This window comes from Ictidomys tridecemlineatus, chromosome 15 (genome assembly GCF_052094955.1).
Source record: "Ictidomys tridecemlineatus isolate mIctTri1 chromosome 15, mIctTri1.hap1, whole genome shotgun sequence".
NCBI lineage: Eukaryota > Metazoa > Chordata > Mammalia > Rodentia > Sciuridae > Ictidomys > Ictidomys tridecemlineatus.
The window spans coordinates 50,058,368-50,082,048 of NC_135491.1; the positions used below are offsets into that span (position 1 = coordinate 50,058,368).

General features: G+C 42.4%; 1 protein-coding gene across 9 annotated transcripts in view; it reads right to left on the reverse strand.

Annotated features, from left to right (window-relative positions):
- The window catches only part of Wdr59 (WD repeat domain 59), a 78,093-nt gene that overhangs the window by 51,166 nt on the left and 3,246 nt on the right, over positions 1-23,681 (reverse strand). For 3 of the 9 annotated variants that reach the window (XR_013430986.1, XM_078032667.1, XM_078032668.1), the window contains exons 2-6: positions 17,209-17,428; positions 11,665-11,714; positions 6,451-6,586; positions 3,096-3,181; positions 1,880-1,960 (exon numbers count right to left, since the gene is read on the reverse strand). Coding sequence is in view for 8 of the 9 variants with exons in the window: in XM_078032667.1 (XP_077888793.1) it covers positions 1,880-1,960; positions 3,096-3,181; positions 6,451-6,586; positions 11,665-11,714; positions 17,209-17,428 (573 nt within the window). In the remaining variant the exon portion in view is untranslated. Of the gene's footprint in view, positions 1-1,879; positions 1,961-3,095; positions 3,182-6,450; positions 6,587-7,575; positions 7,781-8,546; positions 8,704-11,664; positions 11,715-17,208; positions 17,429-23,681 lie in introns of those variants that run through there. The other 6 variants (XM_078032669.1, XM_078032671.1, XM_078032670.1 and 3 more) reach the window with 4 other exon arrangements.

Genomic DNA, 23,681 nt, shown 5'->3' on the forward strand with positions numbered 1-23,681 from the left:
TCAGTTTTGCAAGAGGAAGAAGTTCTGGAAACCTGCTGCACCAACAGTGTGAATACACATAGCGCTGTTACCTGTGTATTCAAAAATAGTCAAGATGATAAATTTTGCATTGTGAGTTTTCTACTGCATAAAAAAGAACTACTCTGATTACAAGAGGAGAACTCTGAGAGAAACTGCACAGTTGACTATGAAGTCAGAGGGGTGCTGGGCATGGTGGCACATGCCTGTAACCCCAGCAACTGGGGAGGCTGAGGCAGGAGGACCACAAGTTCCAGGCCAGCCTGGGCAACTTAGCAAGACCCTGCCTCAAAGAAAAATTAAAAACAACCGGGGATGTAGCTTGGTAGTAGGGTACCCCTGGGTTCAATCCCCAGTACTACAAAAAAAAAGAAAAAAAAAAAGAAGAAGAAATCCGAGGGGCATCTTCTCCAGCAGTGGCACCCTGGGGCCAAGGAGGCCAGTGAAGGCAAATCTGCAGCTCTGGTTTACTGTTTAGAAAACCTGAGGAAGAATGTGAGCTCAGTACCTTTACATCATGAAAAGACCCATTTTGTGTGAAGGTGGTGCACTCCACTCCCGCCCACAGCTTCCTAAGGACCTGTTTAGAGCTTCCACCTTCCACTTGCCCTGGACTCAGTGTGTCTCCCCTGGCACTGCCCTTAGACCAAAGGGCGCCATGGGGCTCATGTATCTGCACAGTCAAGTCAGACACATGCACCTCACTCCCGCAGAGCCACTTTGCTGGTCTAGCCGGTCAGTTCCACCCCAATACCTGGCTTATCTTCTGCCTACAGTCCAAGCCTTTGTAGCTTGGTAGTAGTCCAGAGTTACCTCCAGGTGGGAAGCAGAGCACTGGCTAGGGGGAGGGACCCTACAGACTGCTTCCTCAGAGCAACCAGCTCTAACCATATGACAAAGGGGCACTGTTCTACTTGTTGGGATTTTTTTGTTGTTGTTGAAACATTGTTTTAAATATTTGTTTTTTAGTTGGAGGTGGACACAATACCTTTATTTTATTTTATGTGGTGCTCAGGATCAAACCCAGTGCCTCACGCATGCTAGGCGAGTGCTCTATCTCTGAGCCACCACCCCAGCGCCTCTATTTTTGAGACAGGGTCTTGCTATGTGACCCAGGCTGGGCTCAGTCTCACTACCCTCCTGAGTCTCACCTCAGGCTCCTGAGTACCTTGGATTACCGGTGTGTGCCACCAAGCCTGGCAGGAACATCGTTCTTCTGATGCGCCAAGCCAGAGGTGGGAGCTTCTTTACTCCCAGGTAGAACCCTGGGAGGTGTCCCTTAGGCCCCATTTGACAGACGTGGAGCTGAAGCCTCACAAACAACTAGTGAGGAGCTGAGCAGATGTGTGGCAGTGCCCGTCATCATCCCCTCCATTACCTGCCACTTCAGTCAACCCCAGCTCGACTTCCAAATGCAGCACCTGTGTTGCTTTGCCAAGGGGACTGCCCTGGCTGCTGCAGCCTGCTCTGAAGAACTCTGACAGGCCTGAGTGCCAGGGAGCTCAGACCCCTGGGGGCAGCCTTCCCGATGACTGCAGAGTCAAACATGCTCCCTAGGTCCTCGGTGGGAAACTTCTGAGGAGGTATTCTGCAGGAGCACCAAGCACCCCCCGTGATTACACCCTACCTGTTTATGCCGGCACCCAGAGGAGGGTGCTCCCTGGCTTAACAGTCTTCCCCACCTGCCTCTCTCTTCTCCAACCCCTGCCTACGCCTCTGTCATCTCCAATATCATATACTTGAACCCAAACCCTTGTTTCAGGATCTGCATCTAGAGGAAACCAAACTAAGACATAATCTCTGAAATGAAGGTCCCCAATAATCCCACAAACAAGTGATTAAACCTCCTCATTGTTCTTACTTGATATCCCAAATGTAGATGTAGGTGTCCACCGAGCTGGTGACCAGGAGATCTGGTTCAAACACTGCCCAGTCCAAGTCGCTAGGAGAGAAGAAATTAACAGAAAAAAAGAAAGAAAGAAACAAAGAAAAAAGCTTCAGTTCCAAAGCACTAGTAAATCTAGTTTCCAGTGGTTTTGAATGTTACCATCAATGGGCTTCTTACTGCAGCTCAGACTGGAGATCTCCAAAGTTGTCTATGAATGAGCAAGAGTTAAACGAGCTCCGAAGGAAACATTCAGGTCCTTCTCCCTGTGGTTGTCAACTACTCTACCACCTGCTCCCAGAAAATAAATGGAGCATGGCAACTTAAAACAGACTCTCTGAATAAGTAGACACAGACAAAACACAGGGAAACCACATGAAGTAATCTTTGATTACCATTTTCTTTTTCTTTTTTCTTTTTTTTTAGTTGTAGACGGACACAAAATCTTTATCTTGTTTATTTTTATGTTGTGATGAGGATGGAACCCAGTGCCTCACACATGCCAGGCAAGCGCTCTACTGCTGAGCCCCAACCCCAGTCCCTTGATTACCATTTTCTAAGTGAGACTCAACCATGGGTACCTTGGGTAACCCACCTCTCCTAAGCGGGGTGAACAGCCATGTTCCCACACCCCCTTCTAGGAGGGCTGGCAGCCCTGGGGCTCCCTACTTGAACCCTCAGCCCCAGGAAGGTGGTTACTCCACAGAACGCCTCACACTAGTGCCCTCACTTCCAGATCAGTTTCACTCCCCCTGAACTCCCTGATGCTACTCCCTAGAAAAAGTTTCTCCTACCAAGAAACAGCTGCCCAGGGAAAGAGAGGCTCAAGAACACTCTGGAAGGTCCTAAGTGGGAGGCAACTGTGCACGTGGATAGCAGACTGGGGTGCAGGAGCCGACTGTAATGACCACAGTTGCTTGCTGGTGTCTCCACACACTCAGGGCACAGTAGACCCTGCCCTGGGGATTCTACTGCATACCTCCCCTGCCTCCTCTGGCAAACAGCAGCTTTGGGTCAACAGCTACATAGGTGACACTTCTTAAATATTGATTGTCCTTGGTTTCTTCACGAGCACCTTGGTGGCCTCAGGGCCAGTGCAACACACAGGGTCAAGCCATGCAAGGGGGATAGCATCTTCATTTCACTAACCAAAGTAAGACAGGCCAAGGCACTGTGGAGGGCTGGTGCCTACCTGATGACGCGCGTATGGCCCTGTAAGGTGGTGCCAACTTCCCCAGTGCCATCTTTCCACTTATAAAGGTCCACCCGTTGGTTACTCTGAAAAGAAATAAGGAAGAGAAGGCTGTGGGTAGCACAACATACCACTGGAATATAGGTTCTCACCCCAATGCTTAAGGCAAGAAGAGGTGGCCAACTGGCAGAGATCTATAGGTCGAACTTCCTAAAAAGCCAAAAGAAATCAGTATAATAAACATCAGCTTGAACAAGCCTCAGCTAGTACATACAGCTATGAATTTCAAAATGGAATTGCATCATGCTGATGTCTCCATGCACCCTGGGCACTGCCAAGCGCGAACAGGAAGGGCACCCATCTTGAACAGTCACAGTGGACCTGAAGCTGGAGATGGGCTCCTGAGCATGAGCCTCATGGGCCACAGAGACAGCCCAGACCACTAAAGGAACTTCCTCCCCCCTCAGAAGGTCACACACTTAACTCTCCAACTACTGTCACAGTGGATGCTTTCAGCTTACCCTTCCCACACCAAATGCCCAGAGTCCACCTACCTCACTTTAAAAACAGAGATACATGCCAGGCATGGTGGCACATGCCTGTAATCCCAGCAGGGGGAGGCAGGAGGACTGTAAGTTTGAGGCCAGCCACAGTAACTAAGCAAGGCCCTAAGCAACTTAGCAAGACCCTGTCTCAAAATCAAAAATAAAAAGGGCTGGGAATGTAGCCCAGAATAAAATGCCCCTGGGTTCAATCTCTACTACCGAAAACACACATAAACACACCCAGATACACAAGAAAGAAAAAAGAAACACCATCAAAAGGACCTGCAAGAAGGCAAAATTATACACAAGACTCCCTGAAATATGCCTAACACAAAATTTATTTGAGGGTTAAAGAGAAAGAGACAAGGAAAATGGACCAGAAGAAACTCAACTAAAAAGGGGGAAGAAAATAAATGGCTCTATCAAAGTACATTTCATTTAAAAGAAACAGCAGAACAGTTCCCTAAATACTGTGCACTTAAACTCAAAGAGGATAAAGACACCAACAGACTGAGAACAATGGCAGGCCATGGAATACTTTCTGAACTGATAAATATAATAGACTAATTTTCATTTTAGTTCAGAGGCAGACAGTTAAATTAAGTTCTGAGACTTTTATTCTGAAATGCCAGTTTCCAAATCTAAACAGGTAAGGTTCTTGTGAAAAGGTTAGGATTCAAAATAGCTTTCAATGGGAACAGAATGAAAAGTTCCCTCATCTTATAACATTCCTACTATTTCCAGAGGGTCTGTCAGTTCTCATCCATGTACAAGGCACCTTATCCAATCTGACCTTTCTCACCTCCCTGCATGGTGAGTATCATCATCCAAGTATACATGATGCAACCAAGGCTTAGAAAGTTGAGTGGCTTGCTCAAGAAAAAAGAGTTCAAACTAGGCCTCGACTCCAGATCTGCCCAATTCTAAAACTCTTTCTCTGCAAGAAGCTGCCTTCCAACCAAGAACAATGACAGAAAAAATAAATAAATAAACTGAACTTCATCAAAATTAAGACTTTTGTGCATCAAAGGACATTATCAAGAGAGTGAAAAAACAGCCAGGCATGGTGGCACACAAAAACACCTGTAATTCCAGCAGCTTGGGAGGCTGAGTCAGGAGGATCACACGTTCAAAACCAGCCTCAAAACGGTGAGGCACTAAGCAACTCAGTGAGACCCTGTCTCTAAATAAAATACAAAATAGGGCTGAGGATGTGGCTCAGTAGTTGAGTGCCCCTGAATTCAATCCCCAGTACCACCTCCCCCACATACACACAAAAAAAGAGAAAGTGAAAAAAACAATATTTCTTTGACAAATATGTTGGAGAAACTATTTGCATCACATAGATGATAAAGGTCTAGCATCCTGAATATACAAACAACTCTCACAACTCAACAACAAAAGTACAAATAACCTGATTCAGAAATGGGCAAAGGGAAAAAAAATTGGGTATAGGGACTAAGGTTGTTACTCCACGGTACAGCACCTGCCTAGCATACCGAAGGCCCTAGGTTTAATCCCTAGTTGTGTTTAAAAAAAAAAAATGGGGCTGGGGTGTTGCTCAAAGCCCTGGGTTCAATCCCTAACACAGCAAAAACAACCAAGAAACCCAAAACCCAACCAAACCAAAAAGGGCAAAGGACCAGAAAAGACACTTCTTCAAAAAAAAGAGGTACATAAATGGCCAATAGGCACATGCAAAGATGCTTAACATCATCAGTCATTAGAGCAATGTAAATCAAAAAAAACAAAATAAGGGACCACTTCATACCCACTAGGAATGACAACAATTTAAATTAAACAACAAATGTTGGTGAGAATATAGAAAAGCTGGAAGCCCTATGCATTGCCAACAGGAATACAAAACAGATGAGCCACTGTGGGACACAGTTTGTTAGTTCCCTCAAAAAGTTATAATCAGGGCTGGGGTTGTGGCTCAGCAGTAGAGCACTCACCTAGCACGGGCAAGGCCCTGGGTTCGATCCTCAGCACCACATAAAAATAAATAAATAAAATAAAGGTATGATGTCCAACTACAACTAAAAAGTAAACTTTTTTTTTAAAAAAGTTATAACCATATGACCCTGTAATTCTACTCCCGAGCACAGGTTCAGAACTGAAAACAAGTACATCCACACACATGTTCAGATGGGCACTATTCAGAAGAGCCAGCAAAGAACAATGGCGTAGAATCTGGAGAAAGATGCCAGAGCTGATGGAGCCCAGGACCTTTTAGGATCATAAATTTCTCAGAAAACCTATTAAGACTTACGTGTGTTTCCCTGGGAAAATTCACACATAAGGAGGCATGCAGATTCAACGAGGTCAATCAATCTAAGGAATCTCAATCAAGAAGCCCCTCCTCTGAGGGGAAGGGAGTAGGGAGTCTCCTTCTCCCTCTGAGAGTGATGGGAGCAGAGCCCAGGCCCACTCCCCAGGTACCCTCTTTAAACATCTTCCAGTCATCTGCCATCTGGCCACTGGCTGTTACCCTGCTGCTAATGAAAATGGGTTCTCACCACACACAGAAACGAAGGCAACCACTTGCTTCCCTTTCAAAATCTAGATTCAGGCTCTAGAAATACAAGGCCTGACACCAATGAAACCATCAAACAAACATAATATACATGTACACACACGTGTAATATATATGTATATTTATTTATTTTAACTTGCCTCTTTCTTGCAGAGCCATTCAAATCTCTTTTCTGACTGAGCAATGAGAATTATACTTTCTTTTCTACACAGGACACAAACCTGCTAGCCCAAGATGACACATGAAAAAGATGACATTCTCAAAGTGAACTTACCGAAGCTGCAAAATAATGTGCGAAGCTGTCATGAGGATTCCACTGCACAGCTCCGATGTCCCATTTGCTCTGACGAGAGATTTTCCGGTGACCTTCGAAAGGAGCATCTAGATTGACGATGTACAGGAATCTGCGACTAGGAGAACAACATCAGCATTACAGCAATATAGCAACAGAGCCACACTAGCACTGAGACAGAAGAGCACACTTAGAATCACATATGATCTGCAAACAGTGCTCCTAAAAACCCCAGATGCACATGACATTTATCTACTCTGAGAGGTACACAAGGGAAAAGAGTAACTCAAACTGGCAGTTAAGCACAGGGAGCAGTATCTCGGTGAGTGTCTACCTCCAAAGGTGGCCTTCCTGACCATATGAACCCCTAAGAGTCTATCTGCTCGCCCTGACTTGAGCTCCAACCTGCCCTCTCCAAGCCCTTCCCAAGGCCCCAATTAGGGTCAATTACTGCTTCCACATTGTATCCTGGGACATGGGCAGCATTTACTTCTATAGCAGGACTACTAATGTGTCTGGAGTATGGATGGACCATGTCTTGAACATCTTGGTATGCTCCACATCAGTAAGCACAGTGCTCTACACTCAATAAATGTGTGTTAAATTACACACTTCATTTATCACCTAGCTAACCCCTGCAGAAAAATCTCAAACTCCTCTGCAAGACTACTACATGGAAACTAAATTAAATCTATCAGGAAGGGAAATAAAAACCCAAGAAAAAAAGATAACACAGTAAGTACCAATAACGTTAAAGATATCAACCAATATAAATTATCTGAAAACAAGGATGCACTGTGCTCCTCTATTTTTCAAGTTAAAAAAAAAAATCTTGGTATATGAATCAACATCCCCACAGTCATCCTCAAGAGAGAGCTCTGAGCCCCTGGCTATCAGTAAGAACAGGTAAGCTCAAAAATAAAATGATCAGTAGCCCCTGTTCAGACAAATGGGTTGTAAAATTCTAGATGGCAGGAGAAATTCTAAAGAGCTTAAGGCAGAAGAAGGATAATGGGGAAGATACAATTTCACAAAACTTCCAGGATTTCTAAAAAAGTTAATGCAGAACAAAGATATTGAACCTCTGGCCTCCCCCAAAGCAATCACCTGCGCCTGCAGTAGACAGGCTGGCTTCTTCCATTAGAAAGAAAAATGGTACAAGGACAAGAGCTCGGCACACAGGTGTATCACCAGGGAGTTCAGAGACGCTACGGAGCAAACGGAGAAGAGCAGAAAGCGGGCACTTCAGATGAGCATGGCTGGTGAAACCTGGGTTTACCTTCACTCCCCTGAAGCCTCACTCAAGTAAGAGCTAAAAAGAAAGAAAGAAAAGAAACTCACAAAGGTACACAAAATGGAAAGCAGATGGACAGGTGGTTAACTGATGTAGAGTAAAGAAAGCTAAATAAAGTTCAAGTGCTGTGAGGGGAGGAGCCCAAGAAGCCATCTGGCTCACACTGCAGGACCTGCAGGATCCTCAAGGTAAGGACAGGGGAGCACTGGGAGACAAAAAACAAACAAACAGAACAAAATACAAGAATTGTTTGAAAGTACACTAAAGAGAGAGGTTTATATGACCCTCAAAAAGCCAGGTGAGCCACCTCTCCTTCACCCCAGGTGGAAGGTGGGTGCTGCTATTCCCTAGCCTAGGATTAGCAGCACAGCACAGCTGCTAAATTAAGGTGCTGTACTCAAAACCTGGCAATGTGAGTACGAGGCCTCCAGTCCCTTCCGTTACTGGTATGGGGCCCTCACAATGCCACCTTTTATCCTTTAGACAACACTTTTATAAAAAAATATTTTTTTAGTTATAATTGGACACAATGCCTTTATTTTATTTATTTTTATATGGTGCTAAGGATCAAACCCAGTGCGTCGCACATGCTAGACGGGCACTCTACCACTGAGCCACAACCCCAGCCCCTTTTTTGACAACACTTGTCAGGTGAAAATGACCAGTCCCCCCAAAACATAAGCAACCACAAACAACACCTTGGACATAGGGTTACCTGGGCACCCACTAACAAGAAGTCCCAGTTCCTGCCTGATCTCCCTAAAATGTGCCCACAGCCACCCACCTAGACAGCCACTCCGATCACTCTTCAGTGTGAACAGAGAGCCAATCAGCTTAGTCACTGGAGGAAACCTGAAAGAGACGAACAGTGGGGGGGAAAGGAACTCAGTGAGAACAGGGGTAACATAGAGGAGAGAAAAAGCCTGGAATCAACATTCTCTGAGTTAAGAGAATATTGTAGAGTGTAGAGTACATTAAAATCATAGTTGAAGTTTTTAAGAATCTTGAAAATTTCTGAAAATTAAAATAGTTGAAATTTAAGAAAATCTGATAGAAGGAATGAATGTTAAAGTTAGAGACTCCCAGGATGCAAAGCAAAAGGACAAAAAGGTCAGAAGAGAATCCACAGAAAAGCCAACACTGACTAATAGGACAAAGACTAATAGACAAAGCAGTCACGGTGAAAATTTCACAAACTCCAGAGATAAAGATAGGATTTTTAAGCTTCCAAAAAGAAAGATAAGTGACAAAGAGCCCAGAATCAGAATGGCACAGGACCTCTCACAATAATTCTGAGAAAAAAACCCTCAAATACTGAATCAATCCAATGACTGTAATAGAGCAGTATTGGAAAAAGGGGGAAGTCCAGGTAGGTGTGCAAGAGTGTAGAAAAAGAACCAATCCTCATCTTCTGGTGTAAGGAGTCAATTTATAATGTTCAAGAAGGATAAAACCAGCTGGAGTCATTCATGTGCACTAACTGGGAAAATGGAGGCAATCGAAAGGCAGAGCTAGAGTCTGAGATATGAGCTTCCAGCGGAACCAGGGGAAAAGTGAGGTGGAGACCACTGTTCTCTAACATAAGCTTTGTAGTGCTACACCACTATTAAAACATTTACAGGTATTTCCTTGATTTAAAAAAAAAAAACTGCTACAAAGAGTGAGTATAAAGCCAAGTGGCACACGCCTGTAATCCCAACAACTTGGGAGGCTGAGGCAGAAGGATCTCAAGTTCAAAGCCAGCTGCAGCAAAAGCAAGGCACTAAGTAATTCAGTAAGACCCTGTCTCTAAAATAAAAAATATAAAACAGGGCTGGGGGTGTGGCTCAGTGGCTGAGTGCCCGAGTTCAATCTCAGCTCTGCAAAAAAAAAAAAAAAAAAAAAAAAGTGAGTATGAAATTAAAAATGTAATATACAAAAAACACTAAATTACACTCTTTTAGGGGTGGGGGGTTCTGAAGATATAACCCAGAGGCACTTTACCATTGAACTATTATCCCCAGCCCTTTTGTTGTTGTTATTGTCTTTTATTTTGAGACAGGGTCTCACGAAGTTGCTTAGGGCATGGCTAAGTTGCTGAAGCTGGTCTTGAACTTGTGGTCCTTCTGCCTCAGCCCCCTGAGCCACTGGGATTACAGATATGAGCCATATGCCCAGCTAAACTATACTCTTTAAAGAAGTGAATTACATGTAATTCATATTACATGTATATATTAATTGTATCTTAACAAGTTGTTTTTCAAAAACTGACCAGGAAACTAGAACTAAAAGAGAGAAATACAATATTTCCTTATCCATGTGCCTAGTGTCACAAAAGAAAACAATGTCAATAATGTCTTTAGTCAGAACGTAGGAGAAAAATTTTCCATGATATATCCTTTGAACTATTTAAATGTTTGCTATGTGCGTGTGCTTTTTTAAAAAGGTAAATTATAAAACAATTTCAAAATAAAATAATGAAGGTAAAAGAAAATATTTTCACTGATTTGTAAATAGGTTCATAAACAACTAAGTTAATTAAAAAAACAACTGAATTTGAGAGGTAGGGATAGTAACCCAGAGCAATGTGAAAGGGAAGGGAGGACCCTGCCCATTAAATTTTCTTCTGGTACAATACCAGGGTTATTACAAAGGCAGAGATGAAACTTAATTGCCAGAATCTTCTTTTTTGAGCTTGAAAACACTACAGAAGCCTGTGATAGCACATGCCTACAATGCCAGCAATATAGGAGGCTAAAACTGGAGGATCAGAAGTTCGTGGTTAGCCTCTGAAACTTAGCGAGACCCTATACCAAAATTAAAAAAATAAAAAATAAAAAGAACTGGGGATGTAGCTCAGTGATAAACTGTCCCAGGCTTAATCCCCAGAACTGCAAAAACAACATCAACAAGAACAACAAAATCTAATAACATTACAGAATACTATGTAGTTTAATTTCTTCTTGATGGAATTGAATTCCTTCATTAGAAAATCAAAATGCAGGGCTGGGATTGTGGCTCAGGGGCAGAGCACCTGCCTAGCATGCTTGAGGCACTGGGTTCGATCCTCAGCACCACATAAAGACAAATGAATAAAATAAAGACATTCTGTCTATCTACAACTACAAAATAATAATAAAAATGTAAGACTTTGAGTAGTTTGTTTAAAAAAAAAAAAAGAAAACCAAAATGCAGTTAGGTCAACTGAATAAAAGTGCAGGGGTTGGGTTTGCTGGGAGTGGTGGCACACACCTATAATCCCAGCAACTCAGAAGGCTGAAGCAGGAAGATTGCCAAGTTCAAAGCCAGCCTCAGCAACTCAGCAAGACTCTAAAATTAAAAAAGTTAAAAAGGGCTGGGGGGCTGGGGCTGTAGCTCAGGGGCAGAACACTTGCCTAGCATGTGTGAGGCACTGAGTTCAATCCTTAGTACCACATAAAAATAAACAAATAAAGAAAAGGCATTCTGTCCATCTATAACTACAAAAAAAAGGCATGGAGGGGCTGGAGATGTGGCTCAAGGGTTGAGTGTCCCTGGGTTTAATTCCTGGTACCAAAAAAAAAAAAAAAAAGTCCACAGGCTTGTGATTAGTGGCACTGCCAAAATAGAACCCAGATTCCCTCAATCCTAGTCACTACCTATCCGACCATACCAGATAGCTTTCTTGAAAAGTCTATGCAATAAACACAAAATTGCAATTTTAAGACCACTACCAGTCACTAAAATTTTGATGGAATTCTGCTGCTTACCTGTTAGGTCAGAGACAAAAATAAATAGTGAGTAACCTCTACAAGTGTCCTGTTTTCACTAGGTTGGAAGAATTAAACCCTGTGATCATAATCCTTAAATACCAGGATATTTTCCAATTTCCCAGAAACCTAACTTGCAATTTGTTCCCCAGAAATTGTGGCCGACACACTTACCCAGAAAGCACTGCATGCTGCCCAAGACAGTCCACAGACATTGCAGTTGCCTGTGAGAGAGAACACAAATTAAGTCCCGCCAGCAGACCCTGCTCCGGTGGAGAAGGCTGGTGTTCCTTTTGAATTTGGATCTTCCTCTTCCCATCTCCCAGGCAGTCCCCAGGTAGCAAGTATCATTAGTTCTCTACAGTGGATACTTTGACTCCCTTCTAGTTCCCACCATAGTTTCATGTTGACAACATGGCAGTTTCTATCAGTTACTAGCCCTCAGGGAGTCTGAGCAGCATGATAATCAACAGCTACAATGCACCAAGACCCTTTCCCAAGGGGAACCTATCCTGGGACACTGGCCCCTCTGCACCCACAACACACCCAGGCCTTTCCCAAGGCCTCAAGCCACAGGGCGGCTGGTATTATTCAAATAACACCCGGCTGAATCTGCGGTCATATTCTTGTTACTAAGATGCCTAGTTCACATTCAAGATGAAATTTCGAGTGCATTTTTCTGGTTTCCATTAACTAGGTCTCCAAATTCCTTCTGAGCACCAACACCGCAGGATCCAAAGCCTAATTCCCAAAAAGATGGTGCTGAGTCCAGTGAATCTGCATCTAAGCTGAAACAGGAGCCTGATTTGAATCCTGGCAGTTGCGGTCCTAAATTCTCTGATTGGGACAAGTTCAAGTGCTGCTGCATTTGCATGTCATTAACTCGAATTATTTGTGCCATTGTTTAGTTATTAAAGGTTCTAAGTCTTGATATTTCTGAGAGAATATCAAGAGAATCCATTTTGTACATGCTGTCACAAACACAAATGGCAAGCAGAAATTCTCTCCCTTCCCCTCACTGGCCTTACTACTGGGTTTCACACACTTGTCCACCCTCGAGAAACGTCAAAGTTAACACTGGGGACAAAAAGCCAGAATGCCCGACTGGAGGCTCAAAAGTTCGACCTTCATATTATACTAGAGTCATGAGCAGAGAAAGGCCCAGCTGGAAAGGCAGGCCATGAACCAAGGTGCCACTTCCAGAACTCTTCTGTGCAGCTTCTAGATGAATGTTTTGAAAAAAGACAGGATGGTTTCTCCCGCGAGGGCAGTGTGATCTTTTTTTTTTTTTTTTTTTTTTTGAAAAAGGTAAAACTTTTAATAGCAAGATGAGTATATTCAAATGGAAAAGGCAGATTCACTGATACATAATAAAATTATGGAATATCCTTCTCCATACACTCAGCAGTTGCACTTTTTCTTCTCTACTTTACCCTGCCACCTTTCCCCTGTACATTTCTGTTACTTTCCCCATCTGTTCCTTGGACAGATTCCTTCCTCCCCCCTCAGTAATACAGAATCTTCACCCTAGGGAAGATTTAATGATAGTTACAATGACTATCATTAAATTTTTAAAATATGCCCTTTAACCTTCCTAACATCTGGGTAGGACCACTCCTTTCCCCTCATCCCCAGTTAGCTCCCACTCTTCTGGACAGACATGATTCATCAATTTTCTAGATTTATGTTGGGGTGAGGAGAATGTAAGTTTCAGCCACCTATGTTGTTTTCTCCAATAATTCTTTCAAAGTGGGTACACAAGAAATAAACTTCCTAAATTCTTCCATATCAAAAAATATCTTTGTTTTAACACCCTGGAAATCAAATGCCAATTTGGCTGGATACAGGATTCTGGGCGAAAGCCTTTCTGTAGGTGTTTTCTTTTTTCTTTCTAGAAGCCTTTAGGATTTTCTTTATCACTACAATTCAAAAACTTTACCAAGATGTATCTCGGAGTGAGTCTGTTTTTGTCAATCATGCTGGGGATCTGGTGAGCACTCACTATCCCAAGACTAGAATCCCGAAGCTCTGGAAAATTTTCTTCAATTATTTCCTGCAGAATGTCCTCTGCTTCATTCTTTCACTCTCTTTTTCTGAGGTTCCTATCAAATGGATGTTGGCACTTTTTAATCTATCCTCCCTCTCCCTTAGCATTAATTTATTATCTGATTGGCCACAATGTGTATGATATCCCTAGAGAATTGTGCCATTTCATCATCTAGATTGCAAAGTCTTTCTTCAAGGATGTCTATTCTACTCCTCAGATCATCTATTGAATTCTTAGTTTCCAAGATATCTGGAAGGCATTTTTTAATTTTTCCAATCTCTTCTCCCATCTCTCTGAGGCACCGATCACAGTTGTTCTATAGTTTGTTTCCGTTTCCTGGATTAGGTCTCCCCCTTTGGATGTTTGTGTTTGAAGAATCTTCTGCATAAAAAACCCTCCTACTTCCTCTTCCTCCTCATTCTCAGAATTCTATACCTTACTGAACACCATAATCTCTTCATCAGCTCCCATCTTTCCCAACACACTTGTCGCAGGAACAAGGTGACAGGTTGAGTCCGTTTCTCACATAACATTGAGTCATCTTCGCCCTCCTCCTCTTCCTCCCACCTCTCCTCCTCCTCTCCCCACCACTCCTCCTCCTCCTCCTCCCACTACTCCTCCTCCTCCCCCACCACTCCTCCTCCTCCTCCTCCACCACTCCTCCTCCTCTCCCACCACTCCTCCTCCTCCCATCACTCCTCCTCCTCCCCCACCACTCCTCCTCCTCCTCTCCCACCACTCCTCCTCCTCCTCCTCCCACTACTCCTCCTCCTCCCCCACCACTCCTCCTCCTCCTCCCAACACTCCTCCTCCTCCTCTCCCACCACTCCTCCTCCTCCTCTCCCACCACTCCTCCTCCTCCTCCCAACACTCCTCCTCCTCCCCCACCACTCCTCCTCCTCTCCCACCACTCCTCCTCCTCCTCTCCCACTACTCCTCCTCCTCCCCCACCACTCCTCCTCCTCCTCCCAACACTCCTCCTCCTCCTCTCCCAACACTCCTCCTCCTCCCCCACCACTCCTCCTCCTCCTCCCAACACTCCTCCTCCTCCTCCTCCCACTCCTCCTCCTCCTCCCCCACCACTCCTCCTCCTCCTCCCAACACTCCTCCTCCTCCTCTCCCACCACTCCTCCTCCTCCTCCTCCCACTACTCCTCCTCCTCCCCCACCACTCCTCCTCCTCCTCCCAACACTCCTCCTCCTCCTCTCCCACCACTCCTCCTCCTCCTCCCAACACTCCTCCTCCTCCTCCTCCCACCACTCCTCCTCCTCCTCTCCCACCACTCTTCCTCCTCCTCCTCCCACCACTCCTCCTCTTCCCCAGAGGTCTCCTCTTCTTCCATCTCCTCTTGTCCCTCCTCTTCCACATCACAGGCCCCTTCTTCTTCTTCTGCCCTCACATAAAAGATGTCTTCCTTGTGGGTCTCTGAGTCTTCTCCTGTCACCTCAAAGGTAGGAATTCCTTTATCCTTCCACTCCGAAAACTCTTCCTCCGGAGTCTCTAAGTACTTCACTTCTGGCGCAGTGACTTTTACCTCTTTGGTGATTAAGAAATGCAAGCCATCACTTACTGTTCCTCCAGTTTCATGATTTGAATTTACTAGAGCATTACCCCCTTTTACGGGGATCCCATATCCTCCTTCTAGATTTGGTTCTTCCTTCTGTCGGAGTACAGGATTCAGTAATTCTCCTATGACAGGTTTTTGGCTGGTAAATTGTCGTAAACTTTGCAGGTCTGAAAATGTCTTCATCTCATCATCACATTTAAATGCTAAATGGACCTCACACTGAAACTCAGGTTCAAAGCCATTTTCTCTCAAAATGTTGAAGACGTCGCCCCACTGCTTACTGGCTTCCAAGGTGGCTGATGCCAGAGGATCTGCAGCCAGGGTGAGCATGGCTCCTTCATCCATCAGAGTTTCTTCTTCTCTTGATGCTTTGACAGTCTTCTCTTTGTTACTGAGGATCTGGAGGTTTTCTTCTTCCATTGCTTTTACTACTCCACCCTCCCTAAGCTTTGGCTTCTCTTTGTTGGGCAGTTGTATGTTGTGACTGCCATTTCTACATGTGTCATCGTTCATATCTGAGGCTTCTGCCATCCCTCTAATGGCTTGGTAACTTTAGGGCTCATTCTGGGATAATTCCTTCCCTTGATTGCTAGTGGACATCTTGGCTTTGTCCCATTTACAAATCGGCTTGTCTATTTCCTCGTTTCTAAAAGATAAGTTTTATTTAGTACACTCAGCGAATTTAGAATTTTTTTCTTCTTGTTCCCTCAACTGTGTTTTCGGTGAAGCTAAATCTTTCGATTCCTGCCACTCTTCCCTGCTACCACAGTGCTTTGTATCTTTTGTTTCAGATATCTCACTTTTTACTAGCATTTCCTTTAGGTCATTTTTCAGGGTTTCCCTCATCTCGAAAAACATCACATCCTGCATTTGTAACAAGACCTTAAATTTCTCCACAACAGTTGTTGATATATAATCTTTGTACTTGAAATCTAACATCCAAGGTATCTCCTTATCAGTTCCTATTATCTGCTTTCTTTTGACATAGGTGAATTGTTCCTGTTCCTTTGCAAATCTAGACATTTTTGAGTGTACAGTTGACAGGGTGTCTATATTGTCCAGATCGTATTGTTTTCACTTTTGAAGAGTAATTTTAGTTCTTGCACACTGGCTAGGCTCCAGAAATCTAAAATCCTTAAAAAAAACTCTCATCCTCTTGCGTGCCTCTGCCAGGAACAGACCAGTTTCACAGAGCACAATGTGGTCTACAAGATGTGTGCAGCAGTCTCTACCTGGGAGGAGATCGCTACCTCAGCGCTGTGCAGTGAACAAAGGTCCAGCGTGATCTTTCCAGAGGGAATATGATAGGCAGAATCCTAACATGGCCCCCAGGATGCTGGGCCCTTGGTGTACACACACGTCCTCTCTGCTCTTGAGTGCTAATAAAACACAATCTAGGTACTGCTGCGACCCTTCGATTGTAGAAGCATAAATTAAGGTCACAAATCAGCTGACCTCAAAATAGACCTGTAACAACCCAAATGTTCAAGATGGATGAATGTGGGTAAAAATAAAGTGTGGTATAATATACAATAGAATATTATTCAGTCTTAAAAAGGAAGGAAAGTCTGGTGCATACTACACAATGGATGAATCTTAAAACATGCAAAGTGAAACAGGTAAAACCAAAAAAGACAAACATGTTGGGCATTGTGGCACAAGCCTATAACAACAGCTACTCAGAAGGCTGAGGCAGGACAGTTTTAAATGTTATTCAAGGCCAGCACTTGCAACTCAGCAAGATCTCATTTCAAAATAAAATTTTAAAAAGGGCTGAGGATGCAGCTCAGTGGTAGAGGACTTGTCTAGCATGCATAAAGCCCTGGGTTCAATTCCCAGCACTGCAAAAAAATAAAAAATAAAGACAAATACTGTGTGAATCCAACTAAAACAGACAAGTTCGTAAAAACAGAAAACAGACTGGCAGTCACCAGGGGCAAGATGAGGAAACCCAGAATAGGGAGCTACTGTTTAATAAGTACAGACTTTCTATTTGGGCTAATGCAAAGCTCTGAGAAGGAAGGGAAGACTGAGAGACCTAATCTCATCAGTCATTTAAACTTAAGTCTGGAAGTCAGAAATGGGAAGGGAGGGGGCCGCTCACCGCTGGCTTCAGAAGTAGGAGTGGCCACACAGCAAGGCCTGAAAGGCCTCTAGGAGCTGACAGCAACCAGCCTCTACATAACAACCAGAGGAAAACAGAAGTCTCAATCCTACTATCCCTCAAATCAGGATTTTCCAGCAAACTGAAGGAGCATGGAAGTGGATTCTTCTTTAGTGTAGCCTCCAAGTGAGAACACAGCCGGCTGATGCCTTGATTTGGTCTGAGAGACATTGAACAAAGAGAGTGAGTCATGCAGTGCCCAGACTTCTGACCTACAGAACTGTGAACTAGTAAGTAGTGTAGTTTGAAGGTGCTAAACCTGTGATATGCAGTGACAGAACACTAACAACGCATGATCTGACAATAATTCAAAAAATTTATGTCCTTTAACCCAATAGATTCACCTCCAAAATCTATCAGAAATACAGCATTTTATGCACAAAGCAGCTTATTTTATGTTATCTATATCACATATATCTTATACAATGGAATATTCCAGAAGCATTTTTAATGCTTTAATGACACACACAAAAAAATGCATCAGCCAAAACTGCAGAGTATCATAACTCACCATATTAGGGGAAATTATTTTAAAAAATAAAAAACCTCCACCATCCCAGAACCACCTAACTGATTTTCCCCATCCTTACCCCAGAAAAAAAACAAGCTACCACTTTATTTGTAGGAGCACATTAAGAGGATTATGCTAGGCTGTCTCAAAGGGGAATGGACAGAGGTAAGTGTTTGACCAGAGAAAAGGTGCTCCGTGGGGACAGAAGTCTACCCCCACCCCCACCCCATCGCTCCCAGATTCTCACCACCACCACTACCACCCACTCCCTCTATGCCCCCCACCTCCACCCCCATCCTCACCACACTCAGCGTACCAGATGGGGAAGGGCTGAGAAATGCTTCTTTGATCCCACTGCATGAAAGGGGAACCTGGCTGGGTCTAGTAGTGTACACCTATAATCCCAGTGACTTGGGAGACTGAGGAAGGAGGATTGTAAATTTGAGGCCAGCCTCAGCAATTTAGCGAGACTCTAAGCAACTTAGTGAGACCTTGTCTCAAAATTTAAAAATTAAATTTAAAAAATTTTAAAATAAAAGGGGCTGGGAGTGTTGCTCAGTGGTTAAGCATGCCCCCGGTACCAAAGAAAGAAAGAGATCCTGCGCAGTAACTTTCCTACCAGCCTATAGAAGACTAGTTTGCTGCAGTTTACATTAGGTTATAAAAATAAATAAAAGTAGTATTTTACACCTGATTACAGACTAAAATTTAAATTGCCTACTTGTAAATATATTCTTAAGAAAAACACGAAAAGTATATCAAAGTGTTTAAGATACGTTCCCAGAAACATTAATTAATTTAATTATTCCACACTGTATCCATAAATCATAATATCATTTTATACCCCACTAATATACAGAATTATCGATTGTCAATTTATAATACAATTTATTTTTTTTAATTTTTAAAGGTAGTTGTTATTACAGGTTTTTAATTTTATTTTTCTACACGAGTCTATATTTTTATATTATTTACATATACATATTATCTTATAATTTTAAAATATTTTTCAAAGACATTCTAGGTCTCTTCTCTCTCTACTCACATTGGCCACTGCCTAGGGCTTGGTCTACAGCAACAATTTCCAAACTGTCCTTTTACTATCCCCTTTCTTTTTCTGTTCTAATGCTAAACCTTCTAAACACAGAGTTCTAATTATATCAATTCATTGCCCCCCAAAACAAACAAACAACAACAACAACAGCAACAACAAAACTCTGTTGGCTTTTTACTTTGACTGAAATCAAATGGAAGCTCCTCATCTCAAACCCTTCCAGACACTTTGAGAACCTTTCAGTTCTGCCCCTCCATTCTTTACCTGATCAATTCCTTATCTTTTGATATTTAGTTCAGACTCTTCTAAGGTTTTCATGGACCATCTCTGCTGACACCCAGCATGAGTTAGTAGTCTCTTCTGTGCTTCCACAATATCCAGGACTTTTCCTTACATAGCACTTACGATCTACAATATTGTCTATTTCCTGATACGTCTCCTCCATTAGGTTGCAATTTCCTTGAGTGTGAATTTATTAGTTCAATGCTTAGCACATGGTGTGCAGCAGTGTCTGCTAGTACAAGGCAATGAAGTTTATGGGACACAAAAACCTGAACGTGAATATTCATAGAAGGATTATTCCTGAGACCCCAAAAGTAGAAATAAAGTAAATGTCCAAGAATTAACAAACGGGCATATGAAGTGTGGTATATCCAAACAATGGATCTGACTTATGAAAAGGAAGAACGTTCTGATCCACCCTACAACATAGATAGACCTTGGAAACAACTAAGTAAAAGAAGTCCATCACAATGACTATGTATTATATGAGTCCATTAAAATGAAACTCAGGAAAATCTACAAAGACATAAAGTAGATTAATGGTTGTTGCCTAGGGCTGGGGTGCCAGCGGATTAGAAAGTAATGGCTAAAGGGTACAGGGTTTCACATTGGGGTGATGAATATGTTCTAAAAACGACTGTGATGATGGTTGCAAACTCAGTGAATAAACTAAAACCCATAGAACTGTACATTTGAAACAGATGAACTGTATGTGAATGATAGCTCAAAACAGCTGTTACCAAAAAAACTCACACTTTAACATTTTCATCTTTTAAAAAATAACAGATACTTACTTTATTTTTTTAATTTTTAAAAAATTATTTATTTTTTTAATGTGGTGCTGATTATCAAACCCAGTGCCTCACATGTGCTAGGCAAGTGCACTACCACTGAGCTACACCCCAGCCCACAGATACTTACTTTATAATAGTCAAGTGACATGAACTTAGAGATAGATTGCATTACAAAATCCATTTTTGCACTTACAGTTAAATTTTGGCACAAACACAAATGGTTCTGTTGGAAAGTCGATCTCTCTGGGAAGAATTCATCACACAGTTTCCTAGGCGTATCTTTCTACCCTGATCCAATGCAAAAGAACGCCTCTCCATAGAGAACTTGTTATCTCTAGAATAAAATCTAGCGTTTGTCTATTTGAAGGGACTAGGAAACAAATCAACTCTTCCTCTTTTAAACCCAACTGAGGGGCTGGGGTTTCGGCTAAGGGATAGAGCATTCGCCTAGCATGTGGGAGGCCCTGGGTTCAATCCTTAGCACCACATAAAAATAAATAAAGTAAAGATATTGTGTCCACCTATAACTAATATATATATATTATAATATATATATAATATATTATAATATATATATATTAATTGTAGGTAGACACACACAAACACACACACACACACATAAAACAGCTGAATAAAAAAGAGCCATTTAAATTAAAAAAAAAAAAAAAGGGAAAAAAAGCACTTAGCCAGTTCATCCTTCCAAACTATGCAACTGGTTATACATCCAATCAATGCAAATCACAGCTGGGTCAGTTCCCCTAGTATCAGTTTGTCACAGGCCTCAGCAAAGACTCTAATGTAGGCATTTATCAGTTCTCCTACACCACAGCTGACACTCACTGATATAAAAAGGATCAGACCATTTCAAATGACAAGATCCAATCTCTATGTAAATTAGAGAGACAGACACTGCTGCCAAACTGCTTTTGAGCCATCCTTGTCTAATGCTTACTACAAACTGCCTAACCAAAGATCTGGTTCACACATTCCACAAGAGACTCGATGCTTGGGAAACCTCCCCCTTTAAAATGGGAACATCCTCATCTCCTCACAAACCAAAATGGCACACACTGGGTATCAGGAGATGAAACGCTTCATCTTTATGAGGCTCAGGCTCCTCATCTGTAAATAAGAGAGGAGATGAGATGTCTTCTAAAGTCTCATCTCCTTAAGTCTATTTTATCAGGCTACATCTATTGCCTCCTTAGATCTGTTTTTTAATATAATAATAATAACATGTATCAATCAAGCACTTAATATATGCTGAGCACTGTGCTAACTGCTTGGCATTGATGTTTCTCATAGCCACTCTGCACAGCAGTGTGGAGAAGGAGCAGGCACAGCAGGCCTGAGGGTGCTGTCCTTGCAAAGGCCTGCTTGCAGGGCAGCTGCTGGCTAAAGTCTGAGAACCTGATCCTGAATTACGGAAGTGTTCACACCAATCCCTAACTGATAAAAGTGGCTCTCTATGCCTAAACTGTAGGTACAAGCCCACGGAGCACCTGCTTTCCTTCTGGGAGTCTGGAATCTTGGTATATGCTAAACAGCGGTGCCTGTATTACCAGGCCCCCCCAAAACACCTTGGATACTGAGTTTCTAATGAACCTCCCCAGTAGGCATCATTTCCTGTGTGTTGCTACAGCTGGATGCTGGGGGAATCAAGCATGTCCTGTGTGACTCCACTGTGAGGACTATGGGAAGTTCATGCCTGGTCTTCTCCAGTCCTTACCCTATGAGGTTTTTCCTTTAATTTTTACTTTGTATCCTTTCTCTATAATAAGTCATAACTGCAAATCCAAGTGTGAATCCTCCTGGAGGTGGTCTGGGGAATCCCTGTCACAGGCAGGGACTATATTACCCTTGTTTTGTGGATGAAGAAACTGAAGCTTAAGAAATAAATTAGCCACAATCCCATGGCAGACAGGTGACACTACCTGAGCCCTAACCGAGCACTCTAGATCCAAATCCTTAAACTCTACACTATGCTATGCTCCTCCCTCCCATCATGACTGCATCATCATGGTGCTTTCTAGAAAAGAAGAAATTCGCAGCATTCACATTTTTTTAAATATTTTTTTTTCATCGTAGATGGACACAATATCTTTATTTTTATGTAGTGCTGAGAATCAAACCCAGCACCACATAAAAATAAAAACATGAGGCCATGTATGCTAGGCAAGTGCTCCACCACTGAGCTACAACCCCAGCCCAGCATTTGCATCTTAATAGTCACTTTAACCAAGAATATACCTACTATGTTCCTCCATCGCTACATAGTTTTCAAATAAAATTTTAAGTAAAACCAGGAAACCAAGGATCAAAGCGGGTTTTTTTTTAAATTGTTGTTTTTGTTGTTGTGTCATAAACTGTTTTAGCTTTTTCCTTTTATTTTCCTGATTTGCCAGGTGTGTTGGTGCACACCTATAATTCCAGCAATTGGGAAGCTGAGGCAGGAGGATCACACTCATACTTAGTAACTTAGCAAGACCTGCCTCAAAATAAAAAAGACTGGCATGTAGATCAGTGGTGAACTACCCTTGAGTTCAATTCTCAGTACAAAAAAAAATTATAAATTTAAATGATAGAGGCGGGGATTGTGGTTCAGCAGTAGAGCACTCACCTAGCATGTGTGAGGCCCTGGGTTCGATCCTCAGCACCACATAAAAATGAATGAATAAATAAAACAAAGGTATTATGTCCATCTACAACTAAAAAAATAAATATTTAAAAAATTTTTTAACTGATAAATAAAATCATAAAAATTACACAAATTTATGGAGTGTCATGTGATAATTTAATGATTGGTTTGTTTTTTAGTGATGATACTAGCAATTGAACCCAGGGACTCTTACATGCTGGGCAAACATTCATCTCTGAGCTACATACCCATTCCTTAATTTTTTTATTTTGAGACAAGTTCTCCTTAAGTTGCCCAGGCTGGCCTTGAACTGTCCTACTCCTGTGTCAGATTCCCAGGAGGCTGGGATTACAGGCATGTGTCACTGCACCTGTCCTAATGACATTTTAAAATCTTTCTCCTTAAAAACTTTTTATGTAATATATCATACACACACACACACACACACACACACACACACACATAGTATTCTGATACCATGTACAGAATAATATGGGCTGGGGATACAGCTCAGTGAAAAGTGCATGCTTAGCACACATAAGGTCCTGGCTTTGATCCCAAGCACACACCAAAAAAAAAAAAAAAGATGTACTCTCTATTTGGCTAACAGAATAGACCCTTCTGGTTATTTTTAATGCCTGAATGCTGTGTTTCCCAGAATATATTTCTCCCTAAGATCCTTTAGAGTTCATGACTGCATTAAATTTTGGATAATTTTCTTGCTTTTCTCAATAGATTTACTATACACATACATAATATTTTGTTTTACTGTGACTGTTTTTGATCATTATACAAATGGAATTCTATGCTGTGAATTCTTTTGTGACTTGCTTCCCTCCACCCCCCACCCCCGCCCCCGAAACATACACACATTGATTCTGAAGTTCAACCAGGTGGATAGGTTGTAGTTTACTTGTTTTGCTCTGAGGTAATATTCCATTGTACGACCGTGCCACAACTGATCTATCTCACTGTCATTAAACATCTGGGTTGTTTCCAGTTTTTTAAATTATAGATGATAATACTGTGAAGATGGTATTTGCATATGAGTAGAATTGTTGGGTTCTCAGATGAGCATATTCTTCAACCTCACCAGAAAATGTCAAGCTGTTTCTCAAAGTGGTTAAATTGTAT